General features: G+C 46.0%; 1 protein-coding gene across 1 annotated transcript; it reads left to right on the forward strand.

The window, feature by feature from the left end:
- Positions 1–24775, forward strand: IFNLR1 (interferon lambda receptor 1). The gene is made up of 7 exons (XM_012931586.2): positions 1–116; positions 3596–3719; positions 14306–14487; positions 18023–18165; positions 19788–19935; positions 20918–21042; positions 22700–24775. The coding sequence occupies exons 1-7, from the start codon at positions 59–61 to the stop codon at positions 23432–23434; spliced, it is 1515 nt and encodes a 504-aa protein (XP_012787040.2). The 5' UTR covers positions 1–58; the 3' UTR covers positions 23435–24775.

Consider the following 24775-nt stretch of genomic DNA (forward strand, 5'->3'; position numbering starts at 1 on the left):
GGACCTGGCGCTGCCTGGCCGGGCGGCCTGACTGTCGGGCAGGCACCGGAGGGCTGACATGGCCCGGGCCTGGCCCTGGGTCTCCCTGTTGCTGTGCCTGCTGCAGTTCGCTTCAGGTAAGGCCGCGGGCCGGCGGAGCGCGAGCGCGGCGGGGCGGGCGGGCCGGAGCGTCCACTCTCGGCCCGGGGTCGGTGTGCGCGTGCGGAGGACGCCGGAGGCCCAGGGCCACCACCAGACTGGGGTGCCCTGTGCCCTGCCACCCCCCACCAGTGAACTTTTCCCGAGGACAGAACAGAGCCGAGTTTTGGAGTTCCTTTCCAGGAGGAAGTGAATTCAGATTCCTATTCCATTTCAGACTTGAGTCTTGTTACTGATTTTGGCATGTCGTAGCTTGCCAGGCTCTGCCGTGCGGATGGGATGCTCTCGGTAGCTTGCCCGAGCAAATCAATGAGCAAATCTGAATTCCATTTCAGAAGCTCCCAGCGAACAGGAAAAGACAGTGGGGGTTGTCAAAGAAGCCAAACTATTTAAGTGCAAGCATTAGGCGTTTCCTGGCTGCTGATTGAGCGCCTCCTAATGTGGCCAAACAATCCTCTCCCCTTACCTCTGAGTGTCCCTTCCCCCAACTTCCCCCAAAAGAAAAAGAAATAAAATCTGTTTGACTTCAGGGGTGGGCAGTGGGAACTGGCCCTCGCCGTCCAGCCATCCACCTCAGCTGAAGGATGCCCTTGACACTGTCACAACCAGGGTGCATTTATGTGACAGGAACAATATGACTGTGGGAGGGAGGTGGGGAGAGGCCCCCCTCACCCTGTTTTACTGTCAAGCTTAATAGTTTTTCTGTCTGCACTTGGACACATTCACCCAAGGGGTATTTCACTTATAAACATAGAAAGATGGGTTAAAAAGCCACGGGTGAAACGATTGACCATCCCACTATCTCTGAACCTGGGACCAGGAAGGGAAACAGAGTGGAGTGACCCAATCCCCAAAGCAGGCTGGCCTGGAGACTGCAGGAGGCCTTGCACCAAGGAGGGTGGCTGCCCAGTTCCCCCTCCTCTGCAATCCAGAGGGCCTTGGGGCTCATTCCCGCCCCAGGAAATCTTACATGATACTAGAGGAGGACTTTGACCTCTCAATGGTCACAGCATTAGTTGAGAAGCTGAAAATCATGAGAGCACCCATGTCCTGGCCGTACAATTCCAGCTGGAGGACAGGGAGGGGTGGGGAGCAGACACCCATATTTTGGGTCTAAATGACCAACGGTGGGGACCCAAACCAAGAAGCATCTCTAGAACTGGTCTCTCCAGCCCTGAGCCAGACCATCTGTGCTCTGGGTTTCCATCATAGCATGTGACCTGCCTAACACTGAAGTCTCTGTGACGCTGGGAGTTCCAAAGGACAGTAATGGAGTTGGACTCCAGCTGGACTTTTTAAAACCTCTGGCCTGAAGTGCGCCATAGATGGTAGGATAAAGCTAAACAGGCCCCGTGAGGACCTCGAAGAGGATATGCAGTGAGAAGTTCCATTTTGGTGGGGGTGAGCAAGGAGGCAGCAGAGGGGTTCAGGTGCTTGCCTGTGTGCAATGACCCAGCACCACATGGTTCCCGGTAATCCCCAAGCAGCACCCTATCCCCAGGCCCTCACACTGAATCTCCATGTTTGTGGGCTGCAAACTGGTGGGAGGGGCCCTTGGCCTCCTGAGCATTGTTTGGGGAGCCTCCCCCCACCCCACCCCAAACTCTCCCCCAGATAAATAACTCCAAATTCAGAGCTGGCCGGGCTTGGATTTGTATTCAGAGTCTACATGTCATTAGCTAAGAGGACCTCAGTTTTCTCACTTGTCATGTGATTATTATAATTACCTGCTTCTAAGAGGGTAGGAAGGGCTTAAAGACAAAATACAGGCAAAGTGCTTAGCACTGTCTGTAGGACACAAAACACACTTGGCTGCTGTTGCTGTTACCATCATCATCATCACCACCATGACCACCAATACTATTTTTTTGGCCAGAGGTGGGGGAAAGGGGTATACTCATCTGTGTCCAGGGATTAGTCCTGGTTCTGTGCCCAGGGATCACTCTTGGAGGTGTTTAGGGAACAATGTGCAGTGCCAGGGATGGCCACATGCAAGGCAAGAGACTTCAACCGTCTGCACTGTCTCTCTGGCCCACATCACCACTACTTCTTAGCAAAGTAAAGGAAGATGCCCTGGAGGGAGTGATGTTGAATTAAGGCTTTCTAGGATTAGACAGTGAGCACCAGGCAGTCAGAGCATCTGGCTTCACAGACACACGAAAGGATGCAAAAGTTGAGAAGAGCAGGAAAGGACAGTATCTGTAGGCCAGCATGCCTGCAGAAAGCTGGAGGGAAGAGGTGTGGACAGGCCATGACCTCACAGACTTCCATAAGGTGTGTGGACTGTCTTCTGAAGGCAAGGGAAAAGCATGAAACAGGAGTAGTCAGATAGAAAACCCAGGTCCTGCAGGTTAGCAGTGAGGAGGGGAGAGATGTCAGTCCTGTATGAAGGCGATTGGGGAGCATGTCGCTGAGACAGTGGCATCTGAGCAGAGATGTGAGGGAGCAATGGGAGGCCAGGTGGACACCCAGAGATCAGCCTAGCCAATGAAAACAATGTGTGGAAAGGCCTCAAGAGCGGAGCGTGCCTTGGGGGGGGGGCTCTAGGAACAGCAAAAAAGATCCTAGGGAAAGACCCGAGGGGAGAGTCAGAGGGGGCAGGAATCTATAGATATAAGGTGAAGACACTGAATTTTACACTGAATGAAATGGAAACCTTTAGAGGGTTTCAAGCCGGAAAGTCACTGATCATTGGCTTTCACGTTCACTGGCTGCTTTGTGAAGAATGGGTGGAGGAGACAAGGTTGGAAGCGGGGGGACCATTTAGGGGGCCTTTGGAGTATTTGCAGTTACCTCAAAATTCATTCACTTACTCAACGGGGAGGAGCTTGCACGCAGGGTGGAACATGTCTCAGAACCAGAGAGAGTCCCTGGTCCCAAACCCTTGAGGCCATTCCCTTCTACAGGAATCCTGGTTGTATTCTATTCTATGGGCTGGAGCGATAGCACAGCGGTTGGGCTTTCGCCTTTCACACGGCCAACCTGTGTTTGATTCCTCTGCCCCTCTCGGAGAGCCCAGCAAGCTACTGAGAGTATGGAGCCTGCACGGCAGAGCCTGGCAAGCTACCCATTCATATTAGATATGCCAAAAATAGTAACAATAAGTCTCTCAATGAGAGACATTACTGGTGCCCGCTCAAACAAATCGATGAGCAACGGGATGACAGTGACAGTGACATTCTATTCTATGGTATTCTGCCAGGCCTCCAGGTGCCAGTGTGCCAAGGGCACAGACAGCCCATGGAGGCCAAGGAAGTGGAGGGGCCTATGGCACTGTTGTGGCTAGAATCCTGACCGTTCCCTGCTGTCACCCTGCCCCAGCCCATGCTACTCCAGATGGCTCCTAGATCCCCACACTCAGCCCATACCTGACTGCCTGCCCCGTTGCTCTTCAGCCCCAAATGGCCACATCTACATGTCAGAGCTCCAGACTTTATGGCCCCTTTCTCCCCCACAGGGAAGCCCCGTTTGGCCCCTCCTCAGAATGTGACGCTGCTCACCAAGGACTTCTACATGTACCTGACTTGGCTCCCGGGCCCCGGCAACCCCCAGAATGTGACCTATTCTGTGCAGTACCAGAGGTAGGAACGTGCCTCCAGGCTGCTGGGAGGGGGCCTGGGCTCTCTGGGCCAGCTGCCTCCAGGGTGGCCACCGTGGCCAGGGTCTGGCGCCTCGTGGGAAGCACCAGTGGGCGGTGTGTGGAGAGCGTGTGTGTGTGCTGAAGGCTGGGAGCTAGGAATAGTGCTGCCTAGAGAACATCTTTCTCTCCCACAGGTTTTCGAGTAGTTTTAATTTGAAATTAGTGGTTGTTTTGTCTTGTTTTTAATTATTTTAGGCTGGAAAGATAGTGCAGGAGGAAAGACACTTGTCTTGCGTGCAGCTGCAATGACCTTGATCCTGGTTCCAATGCCTAGGGTTACATATTGTCCCCTGAGCACCACTAAGGGTCACTGCTGAGCACAGAGTCAGGAATAGCCCCTGAGCACTATTGGGAATGGTCAAAAGCCAACACAAAATGAACATAGTTAAAAAAAATGAAAACATTTGTGTTGTGGTGGTAAGATGTCCCAGGCTAATTTGTAAACTTCCCAATGCAGGATCAGCTGTTTCTCCATTTAGTAGTATAAGAAGAAAAAGGGACAGTAAGAATGACCAAACAAAGTGTCATGTGAAGACACCATTAAAAATGTGGGCCCCTCACATCCCCAAAAACAAAAGCAACCGGTGTTGGCGTGGATGTGGGGAGAAAGGGACTCTCCTTCACTGCTGGTGGGAATGCCGACTGGTTCAGCCCTTTTGGAAAACAATATGGACGATTCTCAAAAAGTTAGAAATTGAGCTCCCATTTGACCCAGCAATACCACTCCTGGGAATATATCCCGGAGAGGCAAAAAGGTATAGTAGAGATGACATCTGCATTTCCATGTTCATTGCCGCTCTGTTCACAATAGCCACAATATGGAAAAAACCAGAGTGCCCGAAAACAGATGATTGGCTAAAGAAACTCTGGTATATTTACACAATGGAATACTATGTAGCTGTCAGGAAACATGAAGTCATGAAATTTGCATACAAGTGGATCAACATGGAAAGTATCATGTTGAGTGAAATGAGTCAGAAAGAAAGAGACAGACATAGAAAGATTGCACTCATATGTGGAGTATAATGTAACTGAGAAGTACAAGTTGGCAACGAGGCAACTTCTGGCAGATATCTCTCTGGACTTAGTTACTAAAATACTAAATTACAGAAACCCAAAACTGAGAGGCCGCTAAGTGTGGTCACTCGACCTCACACTTCTTCATCCTCAGCAATGGAAAACAAATTACCTAATGCTTCCTTTTCAGCAGGTCTGACTTTAGGGGAGAGACTCTCCAAACAATAATAGTGAGTTTTGTTGAAATATTGTATGCAATCAAAGTGAAAGTAAAGTGAAATTTATTAGTTACACAGGCGGGGGGGGGGCTTAGGGTGGGGGGGCTAGGGGCGTGGGGGTGTTTGGGGTGTGAGGGGGCGGGGTGGAGCTATACTGGGATTCTTGGTGGTGGAATATGAGCACTGGTGAAGGGATGGGTATTCGAGCATTGTATAACTGAGATTTAAACCTGAAAACTTTGTAACTTTGTAACTTTCCACAATAAAAAATTTAAAAAAAAAAAAAAAATGTGGGCCCCTGCCAGTCTAGGAGAAACTTCAAGAAGGAACCAAACTTGTTGTCATCTTGATCTTGGACTTCAGCCTTCAGAACTGTGTGAAATAAATTTCTGTGGTTTCAGCGTTGCCAGTTTGGAATTTCATTATGGTGCCCTGCCAGACTGATACAGATTCTGGAACCGTCCCCGGGCTGCGGAAGTGACTGTACATGAGTAATAGGTAGAGGCTTGAGGAGTTTTGTGTTGCACATGAACAAAACCCTAACCTGCTTTAAGGAAAACGTTGGTAAGAATATGGAACTTAAAGGGTAGTCTTAGATGGAAAGGAAAACCATTTTATTGGGAGCTAGAGGAAAAGTAGTTCGTGTTTGAGGTGGCAAAATTGTGACTGAACTGTGCTCCTGTGTTTTGTGAAAAGTTGAAGTTAAAGGTGATGTATTTCAGACAAGGAATATAACTGAGTGATAGAGCACAAACTTGACATTAGGAGGCCTGCTGCCCCTTGTAAATTTTTATTTCTAAGAATTTTGATAATATTCTGTTTTAGATATTTACTAATTTTCATCAGTCCTGAGTTTTATGAATGCTCTTAAAATTTAATTTTTCGGGGCTGGAGCGATAACACAGCAGGTAGGGCATTTGCCTTGCACGCGGCCGACTCGGGTTTGATTCCCGGCACCCCATATGGTCCCTCAGGCACCGCCAGGAGTAATTCCTGAGTGCAAAGCATCGCTGGGTGTGACCCAAAAAACAAAACAAAACAAAATTTTTTTAATTTAATTTTTCAAACTTTATTTCCCCATTCATTATTGTCTTTTCACTAGATTATTTGCAGTCAGAGAAAATAGTTTTTGTGATACCTACTCTTCAAATTTTTTTCAGTTGTTTTCTTTTTTAATGTATTAATTAAAAAAATAATTTAGGTACCACAATTTACAATACCGTTAATGATAAGGTTTCATACATATAATGTTCCAACATTTCACCTGCTACCAGAGCATCCCCCACCTACAACCTATGCCCTCCACCCCTCACACCCCTAATCTTCCACCATGGTAAGCTCAGTTCTGTAGACCAGTTTTCAGACTCTGTTGTCTTTAGCCATTTTTTATTGCCCTCCTGTGTTTCTTTAAAGGCCACCTATGAGAGAGATAAGGCCACCCTTAAGGCACCTGTCTGTCCCTTCCCTAGCCTATCTCTCTCTCACCTGTGCCTGTCCCTCTCCTTCTGACTAACTTCACTCAACATGATACTCTCCAAATCCATCCACAGCAACAAATGCATTTGATCTTTTCTTACAGCTGAGTAGTATTCCATTATGTATATGATTATGTATACTTACCACAATTTATTTATCCAATCATCTGTTCTTAGACACTGGTTTGCTTCCATAATTTGTCTATCATGAATAGTGCTACAATGAACATAGGAAAATACATGCCTTTTCTTAATACAGTTTTTTGCAGGTAGATGCCAAGAACTAAATTTTTGGATCATATGGAACCTCACTTTTTTTTTGTTCTTATGATGTTATTTTATTTTTTCATTATATTTTTTTAATTTATTATTTTTATTAGTGAATCACTGTGAGGATACAGTTACAGATTTACATATTTTCGTGCTTGTGTTTCAGTCATACAATGCTCGAGTGCCCATCCCTTCACCAGTGCCCATTCTCCATCACCGATGATCCCATTATCCCTCCCACCCCCCCAACTCGATCCCCCCCACCCCATCCCGCCTCTGTAGCAAGGCATTCCCTTTTGTTCTCTCTCTCCTTTTGAGTGTTGTGGTTTGCGATAGAGGTATTGAGTGGCCATCGTGTTCAATCTCTAGTCTACTTTCAGCACGCATCTCCCTTCCCAAGCAGGTGCTCCAACCACACTTTACTTGGTGTTTTCTTCTCTATCTGAGCTGCCTTTTCCCCCAGCATGTGAGGCCAGCTTCCAAGCCATGAAGCAAACCTCCTGGTATTTATTTCTACTATTCTTGGGTGTTAGTCTCCCATTCTGTTATTTTATATTCCACAGATGAGTGCAATCTTTCTATGTCTGTCTCTCTATTTCTGACTCATTTCACTTACTTTCCATGTTGATCCACTTATATGCAAAGTTCGTGACTTCATCTTTTCTAACAGCTGCATAGTATTCCATTGTGTAGATGTACCAAAGTTTCTTTAACCAGTCATCTGTTCTCAGGCACTCAGGTTTTTTCCAGATTCTGGCTATTGTAAACAGTGCTTTGATGAACATACAAGTGCAGATGTCATTTCAACTATACTTTTTTGCCTCTCTGGGATATATTCCCAGAAGTGGTATTGCTGGGTCAAATGGGAACTCAATTTCTAATTTTTTGAGAAGCATCCATATTGTTTTCCAAAAAGGCTGAACCAGTCGCCATTCCCACCAGCAGTGTAGGAGGGTCCCTTTCTCCCCACATTCATGCCAACACCAGTTGCTTTTGTTCTTTTGGATGTGTGCCAGTCTCTGTGGTGTGAGGTGGTATCTCATAGTTGTTTTGATCTGCATCTCCCTGATGATTAGTGATGAAGAGCTTTTTTCATGTACCTTTTGACCATTCATATTTCTTCCTTGAGAAAGTTTCTGTTCATTTCTTCGCCCCATTTTCTGATGGGGTTGGATGTTTTCTTCTTGTAGAGGTCAGCCAGTGCTTTATATACCCTTGATATCAACCCCTTATCAGATGGGTATTGGGTGAATATCCTTTTCCATTCTGTAGAGTGTTTTTGTATTCTGGTCACTATATCTTTTGCAGTGCAGAAGCTTCTTAGTTTAATATAGTCCCATTTGTTTATCTCTGTTTCTACTTGGTTGGTCAGTTGCGTGTCACCTTTGAAGATACTTTAGCTTCAATATCGTGGAGGGTTTTGCTGACCTTGTCTTCAATGTATCTTATGGATTGTGGTCTAATGTTGAGGTATTTAATCTATTTTGATCTGACTTTTGTGCATGGTGTTAGGTCGAGGTCTAAGCCCATTCTTTTGCATGTGGTTGTCCAATTATACCAGCACCATTTGTTAAAGAGGCTTTCTTTGCTCCACTTCACATTTCTTGCTCCCTTATCAAAGATTAGGTGATCATACATTTGGGGTTGTGTATAGGGATATTCCACCCTGTTCCATTGGTCTGCGACTCTGCCTTTGTTCCAGTACCATGCTGTTTTAAATTGTTACTGCTTTGTAGTAGAGTTTGAGGTTGGGGAGGGTGATGCCTCCCATCGTCTTTTCCCCAAGAATTGTTTAGCTATTCGTGGGCATTTGTTGTTCCATATGAATTTCAGGATTGCTTGATCCATTTCTTTGAAGAATTTCATGGGTATCCTAATAGGGACCGCAATGAATCTATATAATGCTTTGGGGAGTATTGCCATTTTTACAATGTTGATTCTCCCTATCCATGAGCAGGGGATATGTTTCCATTTCCTCGTGTCCTCTTTTATTTCGTGGAGTAGCATTTTATAGTTTTCTTTGTAGAGGTCTTTTACCTCCTTAGTTAAGTTGATTCCAAGGTACTTGATTTTCTGATTGTGAACAGGATTGCTTTTTTCATGTCACTTTCCTCTGTCTCATTATTTGTGTATAGGAATGCCATGGACTTTTGGGTATTATTTTATAGCCTGGGACTTTACTGTACAAGTCTATTGTTTCTAAGAGTTTCTTGGTAGAAGTTTAGGACTCTCTAGATATAGTATCATATCATCTGTGAATAATGAGAATTTGATTTCTTCCTTTCCTATATGGATGCCCTTAATATCTTTTTCTTGCCTAATCACTATTGCAAGTACTTCCAATACTATATTGAACAGAAGTGGTGAGAGTGGGCACCCTTGTCTTTTCCCTGATCTTAGAGGAAAGGCCCTTAGTTTTTCCCCATTGAGGATAATGCTTGCCATGGGACTGTGGTAGATAGCTTTGACTATCTTGAGGAAAGTTCCTTCAAAACCCATTTTAGTGAGAGTTTTCATCATAAACGAGTGTTGGATCTTGTCAAATGCTTTCTCTGCATCTATTGATATGATCATATGGTTTTTATCTTATTTTTGTTGATATGATGGATTATGTTGATTGATTTCCAAATGTTAAACCATCTTTGCATCCCTGGGATGAATCCCACTTGGTCATGGTGTATGATTTTTTTGATGAGTTGTTGGATTCTATTTGCTAATATTTTGTTGAGGATCTTTGCATCAGGGATATTGGTCTACCGTTTATCAGGGATATTGGTCTACAGTTTTCTTTGTTAGTGGTATCTTTGTTTGCTTTTGGTATTAGGGAGATATGTGCCTCATAGAAACTGTTTGGGAGAGTTCCTGTTCCTTCAATTTCCTAGAAAAGCTTGAGAAGAACTGGGAACATGTCCTCTTTAAATGTTTGGAAGAATGGACCTGGGCTTTTGTTTTTGGGAAGACTTTTGATTACAGTTTCAATTTCCTTGATATTAGTGGGTCTATTCAGGTATTCCAAGTCTTCTTGGTTCAGTCTTGGGAGATTGTAGGAACCAAGGAATTTATCTATTTCTTTTAGGTTCTCTTGTTTCGTGGCATACAGACTTTCAAAGTAGTCTCTGATAATCTTTTGAATTTCATTGACTTCTGTTGTGATGTCCCCCTTTTCATTTCTGATTCAGTTTATTAGGGTTCTCTCCCTCTCTTTCTTTGTTAGTCTTGCTAGTAGTTTATCACTCTTGTTTATTTCCTCAAAGAACCAGCTCTTGATTTCATTGACCTTTCGGATTGTATTTTGGGTTTCCATGTCATTAATTTCTGCCCTAAGTTTTATTATTTCTTTCCGTAAGTCTGGTTTGGGTTCCTTTTGCTGGTCCTTTTCTAAGATCTTGAGCCATGAAGTCAAGCTATCTATGTAGGCCCTTTCTTCCTTCCTGAGGAATGCTTGCAGAGCTATAAATTTTCCCCTTAACACAGCTTTAGCTGCATCCCATAGGTTCTGATAGCTTGTGTCTTCATTCTCATTTGTTTCGAGGTATCTTTTGATTTCTTCCTTGATTTCCTTCCTGATCCACTCATTATTCAACATTGAGTTGTTTAATTTCCAGGTGTTTGATTTGGTTCTCCGTGTCTTTGTGTGATTAGTTTCCTTCTTCAGTGCATTGTGGTCTGAAAAGATAGTTGATACACTTTCTATCTTCCCAATTCTATTGAGGTATGTTTTGTGACGTGGTCAATTTTGGAAAATGTTTCATGTGCACTGGAAAAGAATGTGTATTCTTTCTTTTGGGGGTGTAAAACCCTGTATAGACCTATTAGCCCTCTCTATTCCATTTCTTCCTTCAGAGCCAGTGTTTCCTTGCTTAGTTTTATTCTTGTTGATCTATCCAGAGGTGATAAGGCGGTGTTGAAGTCTCCGGCTACTATTGTGTTGCTAGCATCTACTACAGTTTTTTTTGCCTCTCTAGGATATATTCCCAGAAGTGGTATTGCTGGGTCAAGTGAGAGCTCAATTTCTAATTTTTTGAGAAGCATCCATATTGTTTTCCAAAAGGGCTGAACCAGTCCACATTCCCACCAACAGTGTAGGAGGGTCCCTTTCTCCCCACATTCATGCCAACACCAGTTGCTTTTGTTCTTTTGGATGTGTGCCAGTCTCTGTGGTGTGAGGTGGTATCTCATAGTTGTTTTGATCTGCATCTCCCTGATGATTAGTGATGAAGAGCTTTTTTCATGTACCTTTTGACCATTCATATTTCTTCCTTGAGAAAGTTTCTGTTCATTTCTTCATTCCATTTTCTGACGAAGTTGGATGTTTTCTTCTTGTAGAGTTCAACCAGTGCCTTCTATACTCTTGATATCAACCCCTTATCAGATGGGTATTGGGTGAATATCCTTTCCTTTTCTGTAAATTGTCTTTGTATTCTGGTTTTATTTTTTCTTAATCATTGTGAGATACAGTTTCAAAGCTTTTGTGATTGAGTTTCAGTCATAAAATAATGGAATACCCATCCCTCTACCAGTGTACATTTTCCACCATCAATGTCTTCAGTATCCCTCCCGCCACCCCTCCCCAGCCCCACCCCCACCTCTATGGCAGACAGTTTCTTTCCTTCTTACTCTCTCTTTCTACTTTTGGGCATTATGGTTTGCAACACAGATACTGAGGGGCCATCATTGTTTGGTCCCTCATCTGCTTTCAGCACACATCTCCCATTCTGAGCGATTCTTCCAGCCATCATTGACTTAGTGATTCCTTCTTTCCCAGCTGCCTTCTCCCCCAGCTTATGAGGCAGGCTTCCAACTGTGGAGCAGTCTTCCTGTCCCTTGTGTCTACTGTCTTTGGGTTGGAACCTCACTTCTTAGTTGTGTGAGAAGTGTCCACACTATTTTCCAAAAAGTTTCAACCAGTCAGCATTCCAACCAGAAATGGATGAGGGTCCTTTATTCTCTATATCCAAACCAACACTGGTTGTGTTTTGTTCTTTGTGATGTGTGCCACTTTCACTGGTGTGAGGTGATATCTCGTTGTTGTTTGGATTTGCATTATCATATGATCATATCATAGGCATATCTTTGATGTGCCTATGATATGATCATAGAGTTTCTGTTCACCTCTTCTCCCAATTTTTTGATGGGGTTGATTTTTTTTTGTTCAATTTTTGTGAGTACTGGGGCTGGAGAGATAGTACAGTGGGTAGGGCAATTGCCTTGCATGTGGCTTACTCAGTTTCAATCCCCAGCATCACATATCATCCCCTGGCCACTATCAGGAATAATCCTGAGTGCAGACCCAGGAGTAAGCCCTGAGCATCGCTGGGTGTGCCGGGGGAAAAAAAAGGTTTTATGAGCACTTTTATAGCCCTTGAATACTAACCCTTTGTCAAATGAGTATTGATTTTGTTTTGTTTTACTGTTTGCTAACTCCTAGCTCTGCACTCAGGAGTTACACCTGCTGGTACTTGGGAGACCATATGGACTGTCAGGGATCAAATCCAGGTTGGCCACGTTGAAAGGCATATATTCTATCCGCTGTGCTATCTCTCCAGCTCCTGTCAGATGAATGTTGAACAAATATTTTCTCAGTCTGTGGGGTGTCTGTTTATTCTGGTCATTGTTTCTTTCACAGTGCAGAAGCTTCTCAGTTTAATGTAGCTCCTTTGTTTATCTTTGCTTTTATGTTTATATTTTTATTAGTATTTTGTTAGTGATTCATGGATGCCCAACCAATTTGGTTTATTCTAACTATAATCATTAGACCAGTTTTGTCTTTTTTTTTTAATTTTCTAATTTTCTTTGGATTTTGGGCCATCTGGCAATGCTCAGGGCTTACTCCTGCCTCTGCACTCAGGGATCACTCTTGATGAGACTATCTGAAACACCAGGGATCCAAACCAGGTCAGCTACATGCACAACAAGTGTCTTACACACTGTACTATTACTCTAGCTCAGTTTTGTCTATTTTTACTGTGCATAATTTCAGATTTTGAAGCTACATAGGCATATGTCAATTTGAGTGGGGGAGGGGGAAGGGAGGAGGGGGCATTGGTTTTCTTGTGAGAAGGATTCAGGCCATACCTGGACAGGCTCAGGGCTTACTCCTGACTCTGCATTCAGGGATCACTCCTGGTGGAGCTGCGGGGGACTATATGAGGTTCTAGGGATCAAATCCAGGTCAGCCAACTGCAACGCAAAAATGCCTTACTCCCTGTACTAAAAGTTTGGGGGGGTTATACTTCCTGGTCAATGGAATCATTTATCATTTTGTAGTCATTCTTTTCATCTTTATTATTCTCTTTATCTGACTCATATTTTGATTCATATTATTGCAAATAATCCAGTCACTTTATGGTTGATATTTGTGTATTATAATTTCAGTTAAGCACAAAACAGAGGAATTCTCCCCCCACCCCCCCCATTTGTTTTTGTTTTGTTTTGTTTTGGTTTTTTGATCCATCCCTGTCAGCTTTCTCCACTCCCGTGCTCTGTCCCCACCCCCACATTCTCCTTTTCTTCACATTCCACTTTCAAGTCAGGAGCAACTCTGTGAATCTACCTCCCAATTATCTCTAGAACCCTGCCCTTCCCACCTGGCCTTGTCTGTTCTCTCTGAAAGTGTGGCTTCCTAGTTCTATCAGAAGGACCTAAAAGCATGAACTATGTCTCCTCTGTCGACCTCTTGGGAGCCTTCCACTGGCCTCCAGTCAGAAAGAATGAATCCTGCATTCCTTACCAAGCCCTGCAACCCCCCACAATTCTCCTGAGTCCCCACACCTCTTCGCCCTTGGCCATGGGCTTCATCTTTCTGGTCTCCTTGTATTTCACCCCCAAACTTTTCCTGGCCTCCACCCTCATCATCATGGTCTCAGCTTCATTATTACATTCCTGGTCTTTCCTGAACTGCCTTTGAAAAGCAATCAGCCCCGTGTAACTCCATCATCATGCCTACCATCCTGTTATCTGGTGATAGTTTTCTCTTGCCTCCCCGTTCCCCCCACCAGCCCACATATCCTGAGGGCAGGGTCGGGTCTGTCTTGTTCCAGCATGAAGGTCCCCTCTTTGAACCCCAGAAACCTCAGGAGTGATAGACCTGTCAACTCCCTTGCTCCCTACTCTACTCCCTGCACAGTTCCTGGCACACATCCAATAGGTCATCAGTGATGGAAGGAGTACGCATGTAGAAAATGGTTTCTAGAACCAATGCTAGCAAATACTACAACAGCCCTTTGAGAGCCTTGACAGAAAAGGAGATTGAGGCTGAGATTCAGTTCCTGGGGAAGGTCCCAAAGCCAGTGGTCCCAAAGCCAGGCAGAGCTTGGGTTCCCACAGAATCCATCTGCCTCCACAGCCTGAGATCCTAACCAAGTGTTTTCATTCTGTTGGATGGATGGATGGATGGATGGATGGATGGATGGATGGATGGATGGATCGATGGATCGATGGACAGATGGGAAAATATAATGAGTAGAGGGCTAAGCCATCACCTTTCCCTAGCCCCCTCTCCTCCAGAGATAGAATCCATGCCTCAGGCCCCCTGTCTTCTCCCTCAGCGTTTCAGAAACCAAGTGGCACAACGTGAAGAGTTGCAGAAGAACCACAGCACTGAACTGTGATCTGACATGCCTGAAGTCCCTGGACGAGTATAATAAGTTCAAAGCACAAGTGCGGGCTATTTCTGCCAGGTCGAAGTCGCACTGGGTGGAATCTAGGTTCTTGGATTACTTCTTTGAAGGTAGGTATGTGGAGGCTCTCTGGGGACTTAACTGAGTGGTGCTACTGCCTGGCCTGTCATTTGCTTCCCATTTCTCCACGCCCAAGGGCAGCTCCAGAGTGAAAGATACATCGCTGCAATGGTTGGGTGTATAGAAATAGGATTTGGAGCAGTAAAAAGAAAGATGCAGAGGAGATGTCTTTTTTCCTAATTAATTTTCTGCCTCCTTTGCTCTGCAGTCCTCCTGATTCTCCTGCAGTGTGGCCAATAGCCTTTCTTGTCTACTTGGAGGTTTTGTTGTTTGTTTTATTTGTTGGGGAGGAGTGTGGTTCTTGAGTTACTGTGGTTCTTGAATTACTCCTGTTTCTGTGCTCAGGGACCATGTTGTGCTGGGGTTGAACCCAGGTTTCCTGCATGCAGAGTGTTCTCCATCCTGCTGAGCTATAGCTTTCTGGGCCCTTTCTTGCCTTTTTACCCTCAACTCTGGCCTTGTTCACTTTCTTTCTTGAATTCTGGTCATTCACATATTTTACTTCTACTTTCCCCCCAGCTTCTGGAAGTCATTATTCATGAGCTTCACTTCACACTGCCCCTCATTTCTCTGTAACCAGTGTTCAGCAGATGCTTCCAGAACACATGATGTTGGCAGCATAAGGAAACCCTACATTTTCCCTGAGCACAGAGCAGAGATCATCAATATGATCAGAGTTCCAGCAGGCTGGTCATCAGGGGAACTTTCATGGGGAAAGTGGCATTTTAACTGAATCTTAAACTTGCTATATACATTTTCTGTTGCTGCCACACTGCTAGCGATGTTGACTTCTCCTGTCAACATCAGTGTGCAAAGTTTGATGACCCTGATGAGAATAATAACAAAAATATGGATGTGAAAGGCTACTAGTGAGGTCTCAGAAAGAAGGGAGGAGTCAGATAGAATAATTGTCCACAACAAATGCTAGTTCACAGGTGAAAAAAAAAGATTGGAAGCCACTGGTCTACAGTCTATAAGCTCGGTTATAGCTTCTGGGCTGGTCCACTATGGGCAGGCGTGCAGGACAGATGCTGGTCCACAGGTGTAAAAGAGTTGAGGAATACTGCTATAGAGAATACTTAACTCTTCAAGAATATTTAAATTGTCATGAGAAGATTGTTAATAGATTGTTAGCAGGTGTTAAAGGCAGTGCTCGGAAATGGAAATGAGAGATATGTAATTGAAAACTTGAGAGTGATGCTCGCTTGTTTGACATTGGCAGAAAGCTTGCAGAATCACTTCTTGCAGGTATGCAGCAAGTCAAAGTTGTATGAGATAACTTCTAATGTTTATCAGGGAAATTACCAAGTTAAGTGTTAAGTACTTGACCTGGTTTCTTGCAAGAGAAATTGAAAAAAAAGTCTAAGAGAACATGAACTTGGTTATTTGGGAAATTCTCAATCTATTCAAATAGCAAGAGATCTTGGAATTGGTTTCCAAATGTGTGGCATAAATAAACAGACAAGTATGTGGCTCTACAATCTTTTACAAAATTTCCAAACGATTCAAAAATCAAAGTACTCATTCATGAAAAAAAACTCTGAAAAGATTAAGAGTTTGATTCCTAGTTCCCATCAAACAAATGAAGAACATTCGGTCTTCTTAGCTAACCTCCAAAATAGAAAAGGACTTAAGTCGAAAAGGTTTGTGCACTTGGCTTCTAGCCAATGGATTAACTCCTCAAGACATTCATAGGAATCCATAAAGTTCTTGAAAATCCTGTATTAGCAGAAACATTGTCAGCTGGACTAAAAGGAACAGGGAGAATATAAAAGGCTATTTGGGCCCCAACTTCTGATGATGTGAAGTACACTTATATGCAACTTACTGTAAGTACCAGCTGTCTGTCATGAAAAAATATATATAATGGTCCAGAAGGAATTAAGAGCCCAGATAACAATGTTGAGAACCAGTGACAAGTTATCCCCAGAGCCTTGAATGAATCCTAATTAGAGTTTGCTGGTTGGTTTTCAAAGCTGAATTGGACCAATGACTCTTTTCTACCTTCCTGTTGAACCACAACAGTTCCTACCTCAATACAGTTGGGAGCAGATACTTTGGTTTTTGGTTTCACTGACCCAAAAATGGACAGCAATTATGTCTCAAGAGTTATGCTGAATAGAATACTTATAGTCTCATTACAATCTGATATAGGTACTTTAGAGGATGAAATTTTGGATTTTTGAGTTGGTGCTGTAATGGGATAAGTCCTTTAGATTAAGTCTTTTCACTAGAGAGGAACATAAATTGGGAGTGGGGGTGGAAATCAGAGGGAAGACCATGATAGACAGGTTTTCCAAGAATATTCATACCCTAAACCCTGTAAGCTGTGAATACGCATGATGTTAATATTACATGAAAAGGGATTAAGTTCATGGGTATTCAAGTATCGTGATTAGGAACTGGAGAGATAGTACAGCAGGTAGGGAGTTTGCCTTGCACTGGCCGACTTGGGTTCATCCTGTATCCCCCAAGCCCAATAGGAGTGATCCCTGAGCACAGAGCTAGGAGTATGCCCTGAGCACCACTCAGTATGGCCCCAAAGCAAACAAACAAACAAAAACATAGTGAGATTATTTTTGGATTATTTAAATGTGCTTTATATGGGGACTGGAGTGATAGTACAGCAGGTAGGACGCTTGCCTTGCACGTGGCAGACCCAGGTTCGATTCCCAGCATTTCATATGGTACCCACAATCCACTGAAAGGAATTATTCCTGAGTTAAAAGCCAAGACTAACCCCTGAGCATTGCCACTGTGACAAAAAAAAAAAAAAAAAGCAAATAAATAAATAAATAAATAAGTGGGTTCTATCTGATCCCATAATCTCTGAGAAGTAGAACTTTTCTTCAGCTAGAGGGTAAACACCATATGAATCAAAATCAAAGTAGAACAGTACACAGTGCCTCCAGGTCAAAGATGCAGGGGTAATGTGATAAGAAATGCAGGTCCCTGCAGATGCTGAGAGAAACTTAGATCTCTCTACAGCCCCAAGAAGCTGACGTCTGCTAATAGTCTGTATGAGCCCAGTAGTAAGTTCTCCCCCAAAGGTTCCAAATGAGAGCTCAGAACAGCTAGTTTCTGCCCTGTGGTCCCTAGAGCAGAAGACCATTCAGCCTACTGGATCCTGACCAGAATCTATGAGAGAAGAATCTGTGCTGTATTAAGCCACTAAGTGGGTGAGTGATGTGGTACCCACAGAAAACTAAAACCAAAAGGCAGAGCTCTGAGAGGTGATGGTATATCTGAGGCGCCCAGATGGCAGGGACAATGGAGGCCAAGGCAGGTGCACGAGCATGGCCCTGTCCACATTTCCCTATCTAGCTCAAGTCTGCCCTCTGTAAAAGGGCTCTCTCTCTTCCATGCTCACTTCAAGGCTTAAATACAAAGACTTTATTGCATAAGGCTCTTGGTGCATGATGCATTTTTGGCTCTCTGGATGTGTGAGGAGCAGGCTTGGCTGGAGGTCACAAAGTGGCACACTAATCCAGAGGGTTCTAATGGGTCCCATATTTTTCCTGTCAGTGGAGCCAGCCCCACCTGTCCTGCTCATCAGTCAGGCAGAAAATTTCCTGAACATCAATGCCACGTACCGGCTGCCCTCTTGCAGCATCGACTTGGACCTGAACTATCAGTTGGCTTTCTGGAAGGAGGGGACAGAGAACAAGGTGAGAAGTTTGTTTTCTGCCTCTGTCTTGGGATTTCTACCCCCATCTCCCCTGCCAAACCCCGGTGCCCTTTATGTCCCTAAGCCTGCTCCCTTCACCTCTGCTGCAGAAAGTCTACCCATTGTGCCCCTCACTTCCCACAGATTCCCCAGGACTGCACAGTGAGATTGGCCTGTGGCCCACCCCAGCCCTTCTCTACCTACTATACCGACTCCTGTCCCTGCATGTGAAACATTATAGGGGGCAGCAACATGAGCGTTTCTACCTAATTTATTTAAATGATGAAACTCTTTGAATGAAATGAAATGAAACCCAGTGAAATGTTAGTGAAGTACAGTGGGTGCCAGGCAAATTCACTACCAAAAAATAGCAGGCAGGTGAGCTCTCAGAAGGAAACCAACTTTTTGGTGTCTGTTCAGGTCCTGTGTGTGTATGTGTGTGTGTGTGTGTGTGTGTGTGTGTGTGTGTGTGTGAGTCTGTGTTTGTCTGTGCATGTGCATACATGCACACATACCCGGGGGTGTGGGGAGAAGGGCAGATTTTTTTTGTTTTGGGTCAGAGTGCAGATGGTTCCAACCTGATGGCCATTCGGACTATCATGGCCACTTTACAATCAGAGGAGAGGCGGTGTAGACCCATGGACATGAGCAGGCAGGACCGGCTTCCAGAAAGACTATTTACTCAGCCCTGAACTATCTAATTCAGTTCCTGTCCAGTTCCTGTCCCTTCTGTTCACCCACACTCACACTCCTGACCTCAGGGACTCTAGATCCTCGGGATGTCCCAAGTGGCCCCTGCCTTCCAGAACCTCACAAATATTCCTGATCCAAACTGCCCCACAGAAATACAATGCAAGGATCTTCTGTAATGTGCTAATGACCCACGTTAAGTAAAAAGAAATCAGTAAATTCTATTTTAGTTGGAGAGTTTATTTCAGCAAAAAAAGCGGTATGGAGGAATGAGGGGAGACTGGAGCTGTACCACACCTTGTGGTGATTAGAGGCTATTTCTGGCTCTGGAAATGATCCCTGTGGTACTTGGAAGACAGTATGCAGTGGCTGAACTACAGTCAGCTCCATGGGGGGCAGGCACCTTACCCCCTCTACTATCTTTCCAGTTCCAACATGTTATCACTCTAATATGTAATTAATGTACAACTTGGTGAGTTTGTCTGCACTCTTCGCACTTCATTCTCGAAAGGCGGCATGGTGCGTGTTTCATATTTAGAGCATACACACCTCGGTCTGAACCTGCCACACTTCAGGGTTTCCATGGTGTCGCGAGGCCAGTGGCTACTATATTGGACAGGGCAGCCCTGGAGTTTTCTGTGTCTGTAATAGCTGAATGATAGCCGTCTAATTAGGAGGGCCTGGGTTAGAAGGGCTAAGGAACCCTCCTCTTTAGCAAGGACCTGCAGGCCTTAGTAGCAGGGCTGCCTTTGAACCCAGACTGTCTCCAACTGGGCACTTTGTGAAAGCTTTCAGTTCAATAATACTTGAATTTTAACCCAGGGAAAGAAAAGGTCAGGGATCACAGCGCTGCCTGCCTGCCAACCCCACCCCATTCTAGTTGTCTGGAGCCAGCCCTCATAGCACTTCTGCTCTGCTCCTCTCCCCACACAGACCCTCCTTTCAGATTCCCCAGTCCAGATTCCCCTCGCACCACTTGCCAAAGGGAACTACTGCCTGAGTGCCAGAACCATCTATGTCCACAGTGACATCAAATACAGCAGCTTCTCCAAACCCACCTGCATCTTTCTGAAGGACCCAGGTAGGTGCCATGTGCCAGGAAGGGAGGGCTTTCTCCTGGGGCCTCCACATCTTGCCCTGACGTGGTTCAGCTCCTGGACCCAGCACTCTTGTTGTGTGTCCTTGGATGGTTTGCCTATCTCTTTGAACCTTGGTTTCACAATCTATTGTAAATAAATTAAATAAATAAATAAATAAATAAATAGATAAATAAATAAATAAATGATAAGAATGGTTTGTTAAAGACTGGAGATATAGTATGGCAGGTAGGGCACTAGCCTTGCATGCAGCTGACCTAGGTTTAATCCCTGGTATCCCAAACAATTTCCAAGTTTGCCAGGAGTAATTCCTAAGCACAGAGCCAGGAGTAACCCCAGAACATCGCCAGATGTGGCCCGAACACCTTAAAAAGGAAAAAAAGAAAAAAGAAAGAATGGTTTGGGGCCAGAATGATAGTACAGCAGATAAGGCACTTGCCTTGCACGTGGCCAACCCAGTTCAATCCCTGGCACCCATGTGATCGATCCCCTGAGCATTACCAGGAGTGATCCCTGAGCACAGAGCCAGAAGTAAGCCCTGAGCACTGCCAGTGCGGCTCAAAAACAAAGAGTGATGAATTGACTGGCAGAGGATTGCCACAGGGTGGGAGGGTTGTGGGGGGGGGGGCTCCCAGCCAGTGCTCAGTGGCCCCAGGGCCACTCCCAGCTGTAATACTCTGCCAGGCTATATGGATGTGATGTTTCAGCGCTTCGGCCCTATGTTCTGGGACACTAAGACTATAACCAGCAGTGCTGGGAGGGGTGGGCATGCAATGCTAGGGGTAGAACTAGGGGTTTAGTGCATGTAAGGTCCATACTCCAGCCTTCTAAGCTATTTCCTGGCCCCAGGAATGGTTTATTTGTGTGAGGGTTAAATCGGATCCGGTGAAGCCTCTGACTTACGCGTTTTGACAGACTGAAGTCACTGTGAGTTGCTTCTGCACTTACTGGTGTTTTCTCCATCAGTGGCCACCTGGGTGTTCCTGCTGCTACTGCTGCCCGTGCCACTGGTCATCGCCATAGGGGGTGTGGTCTGGAAGAACTTCACAGGGAGCTGCTGGTCTGAGAGGGTGAAGATGCCCCAAACCCTGGTATGCCAAATCTGGGAGGGGCTGGGGGAGAGAAGGGAGCCTTGATGAGAACTAAGGAAATGAGAGAGGCCTAGGGGGGATGCAAATCGAATACCAAGATGGTCCAGATGGTAAAGCATGTCCCTCCATTGTGTCTAAACTCCCACCATTAGGAATTCATTCCTTTGGCATCAGTTTAAAGCAAATATGCCCAGGCATGGAAAGTACCCTTTTAGCTCAATATCTTCATCTATTAAGGATTTTCCTGGTGCTGTGAGTAGAATGCCGAGCATGGGACTCAGGAGAGATGCCCGGAAGGGCAGGGAAAAGGGGGCTCTAGAGGGGACACTCAGAAGCGTGTCCATCCTTCATTCACAGTGTCACTGCAGTATGTCTTTCCCAGGGTGACACTGAAATTCTCTCATTTGTCACTGCTTTCAAAGCCAGGGCCAGTGGGGCAGAGTGCGGGTGAGTCAGCCTTTGTGGGTTCTGAGAATTCTGGCCTGTAAGAGTGTGTTTCCGTTCATCATTTGTTTCCATTAACTCAATACTTCTATGTGTGTGAGTTGCCAGGTTTTGCTCATATTTTTAATTTTTTAATGTTTCGTTTGTTTGTTTTGGCTTTTTGGGTCACATCCGGCGATGCACAGGGGTTACTCCTGGATTGTGCACTCAAGAATTAACTCCTGGCAGTGCTCGGGGATGCTGGAATCAAACCCCGGTTGGCCACGTGCAAGGCAAATGCCCTACCCGCTGTGCTATTGCTCCAGCCCCTTTTAATATTTTAAAGGGCTTATTTTGTCTCTCAAATGAAGTATCATAAGTTTACAATCATATTAAAACTGTTTTGGTTTTGGTTTTTGGGCCACACCTGACTGTGCTCAGGCCTTCCTCCTGGTTCTGGCTCAGGGATCACACCTGGCAGGACTCAGGAGACCATATGCAGTGTCAGGAATTGAACCTTGGAAGGCCACATGTGAGGCAAGCTCCCTACATGTTGTACTATTTCTGGCCCTGAAAATTTTTTTTTAATTTTTGAAATTGTTATTATATAGTTGTAGATGGCTACAGCATTTTTGTTTTTAAAAGTTTTTTGGGGTTTTTTTTTGGGGGGGGCCAAGAATGCAAGCCAGGGCCTCACACGTGACAACCATGCTCTGAGCTCCTTCCTGCCCCTAGGAGCCTTTTCAAATCCTGGCTCTGAGAACTGAGGAAAATCTCACAAATGTGAGGCCACCTGGTGTCCACTACCCCTGCCCCTGCCCTGGCTCCTCTAGCTTTTAGGAAAAACCCCACTTTGCCCTCCAGGAGCAGGTACCTGCATCTGGGGGCGTTCCCTGGCCCCTAGGGTCTACTCCGCCAGCCCTGGGGACAGGGTACATTTGGCAAGGAATCCACAGAACCACCCTCTCCTTCCCGGCCAGCTGGCAGACTAACATTCCAAGTACCCTTGGTCCATGCAGTGCAGTGGCCCCTGGATGCCCGGCAGCGGCTCTTGGGTGCACTCACCTGAAAGCAGCCCTCTTAGAGGCTCTTCCCCCAGCCCTTCTCATCTGCCCACCCCATACTGGAGTTTCCTGGGATCGCATCTTATTCTGGTCAGAGTCTGTTTAGTGGGGACCAGATTAAAGGGTCCTTCCTGCTTGCTGATTTCCATTCTTTCCTCTCCCCAAACCAGGACTTCTCTGGACACAGACCCACCGTTGTCACTTTGCCACCCAGCATCCTTGAATCCCTGGATAAATTGAGTCTCCATCCCCAGAAGGAACTGAGCATCAGGGCCAAGCTGAGTGCTCAAGGCAGGAGCCCAGTGAGCACTCAGGCATGGACAGAGAAGGGTAGCGCCAAGGGGGTCAACAAGGAGGAGGAGGAAGAAGTCACCGATGAAGATGACGACAATGACAGCATCTACTTCCAGCCCTACATTTTGCCACCCCAACTGCCAGAGCACTCAGAGCTCGGGGACTGGGGGACTCCACCACTCCTAGCAGATAAGCCCCCAGCCTGGGATTCTTCGTCCTCCTCTTGGACCAGGACTGAGTCCTCTGGCTATCTCTCCAAGGAGGGGTCGGGCCAGAGACTGGGGAGGGAGGAGTCTCCGGAGCCCCTCCTGCTCCCCAAAGACTCCGAGGACTCAGATTCCCTGGAGGAGCCCCTGAAAGATGAGCTCAGCTCTTGGGTGAGCTGCGGTTCCTTATTGCCAGGCTGGACTCTGGACCTTGAGGAGCCCCAGGTTTGTCTGCACACACTGAGCATCCTCAGCAGCACTGGGGAGGAGGAGGAGGGAGAGGAGGAAGAGGAGAGCGGGCTGGACTCTGACAGTGAAGACTGTGGAGCCAGCAGCTGGGAGATTAAGAGCCCCCAGGAGACTGAAACCAGGGGTCAGGCTCTGGGGCATTACATGGCCAGGTGAGCTGTGCCCTGCTTCCCTCCTGTTCTGCGGCCACCAGGGCTGCTGAGCTTTCCAAGGACCACGAGGCTCGGGAATAGCTTCACTGGGGTGGCCAAAGGTTCTCACAGCTCTTTGGGGAACCCCCAGAGGCTGCTTGTCAGCGGGATGATGGTAAGGAATCACCCTGCTTAGGGCTGGGCTCTAAGAGCAGTCAAGAGAAGACTGGGCTGATGTCAGAGGCGGCTAGGCCGCAGGTGAAAGCACTTTCCTGGGGTGAAAGGTCAGGTGAATGAGCGCTCCGTGGACAATGTGAAGCAGCTGAGGTCAGGTCACAGTGGACATCAGGCACCTTCCAGGAATTGAGAGAGCAGGAAATTTGAGGCGCATCTCACTCTCTCTCAAATCTCAGCTTCCTGACCCATGCATTCCCTGGGTGGGCCCCAAAAGGCAAGTAGAAGGTGCTGAAAGGGGAAGGGGAGAATTTTGACCTCCAGCCACGTGTCTGAGTCTTGGAATCACAGTGTTTACGTCATATACTGGACCCCAGTTCCAGCTCTGCCAGGACCCCCTGTGGCCCTCTTTCTTTTTTTTTTGTTTTTGTTTTTGTTTTGGGTGTTTTGTTTTGTTTTGTTTTGTTTTTAGGACTACACTTAGTGGTGCTCAGGGCTCACTCCTGGCAGACTCATATGGGTTCTGGGGATCAAAACCAGGTCAGCCGTTTGCAAGACAAACACCTTATCTGCAGTCCCGTAGCTCCGGCCCCTGTGCCTTGGTCTCTTCACTAAGGTTCCTTCACTGCCACCTGGGGTGTTGTGAGAGTCAAGAGAGTACAGAAGAGAAAGACAAAGATGGGATGCTTGTAACCTGCATATTGTGGGTGTCTGTGTAGTGGCCTTTGGGTCCTCCCTCTGCCCAGGCTGGGAGGCGGCCACAGGGTCTTTTGCATTGGAGCCCCCTGAGCTCAGACTGAGGGGATGCAGCTGCCTTGGCATATGTCTCCCTTCTGTGCTCACTGTCCCATCTCAGAAACCTGGGGAATCAGGGCCCAACTAAGGGAGCCCAAGTCCCTCTCCCTTTTCCCTGCAAAAAGACAAATGTCAACCTTCCAGAAGGTGCATTCATGGAGGTGGGCTCACAGGCAGTAGGAAACTGGGATTCCTGGGCTTCGGGTCCTGTTTTAGCACTTCAGACCTTTGGTTGATGCTAGGTTTCACTCTCCGTCCTCGTATCTCTGGAAATAATATGTCACTGCCCCAAACTGGGGCGAGTGACTCAACTTCTCAAACAGGTGCTTTAGTAACAGCCTCCCACCCAGTTGTCTGTGAGCACACAACCACAGATGAACATGGTTGAACTTTCACC

Source organism: Sorex araneus, chromosome 5 (genome assembly GCF_027595985.1).
Source record: "Sorex araneus isolate mSorAra2 chromosome 5, mSorAra2.pri, whole genome shotgun sequence".
Lineage (NCBI taxonomy): Eukaryota > Metazoa > Chordata > Mammalia > Eulipotyphla > Soricidae > Sorex > Sorex araneus.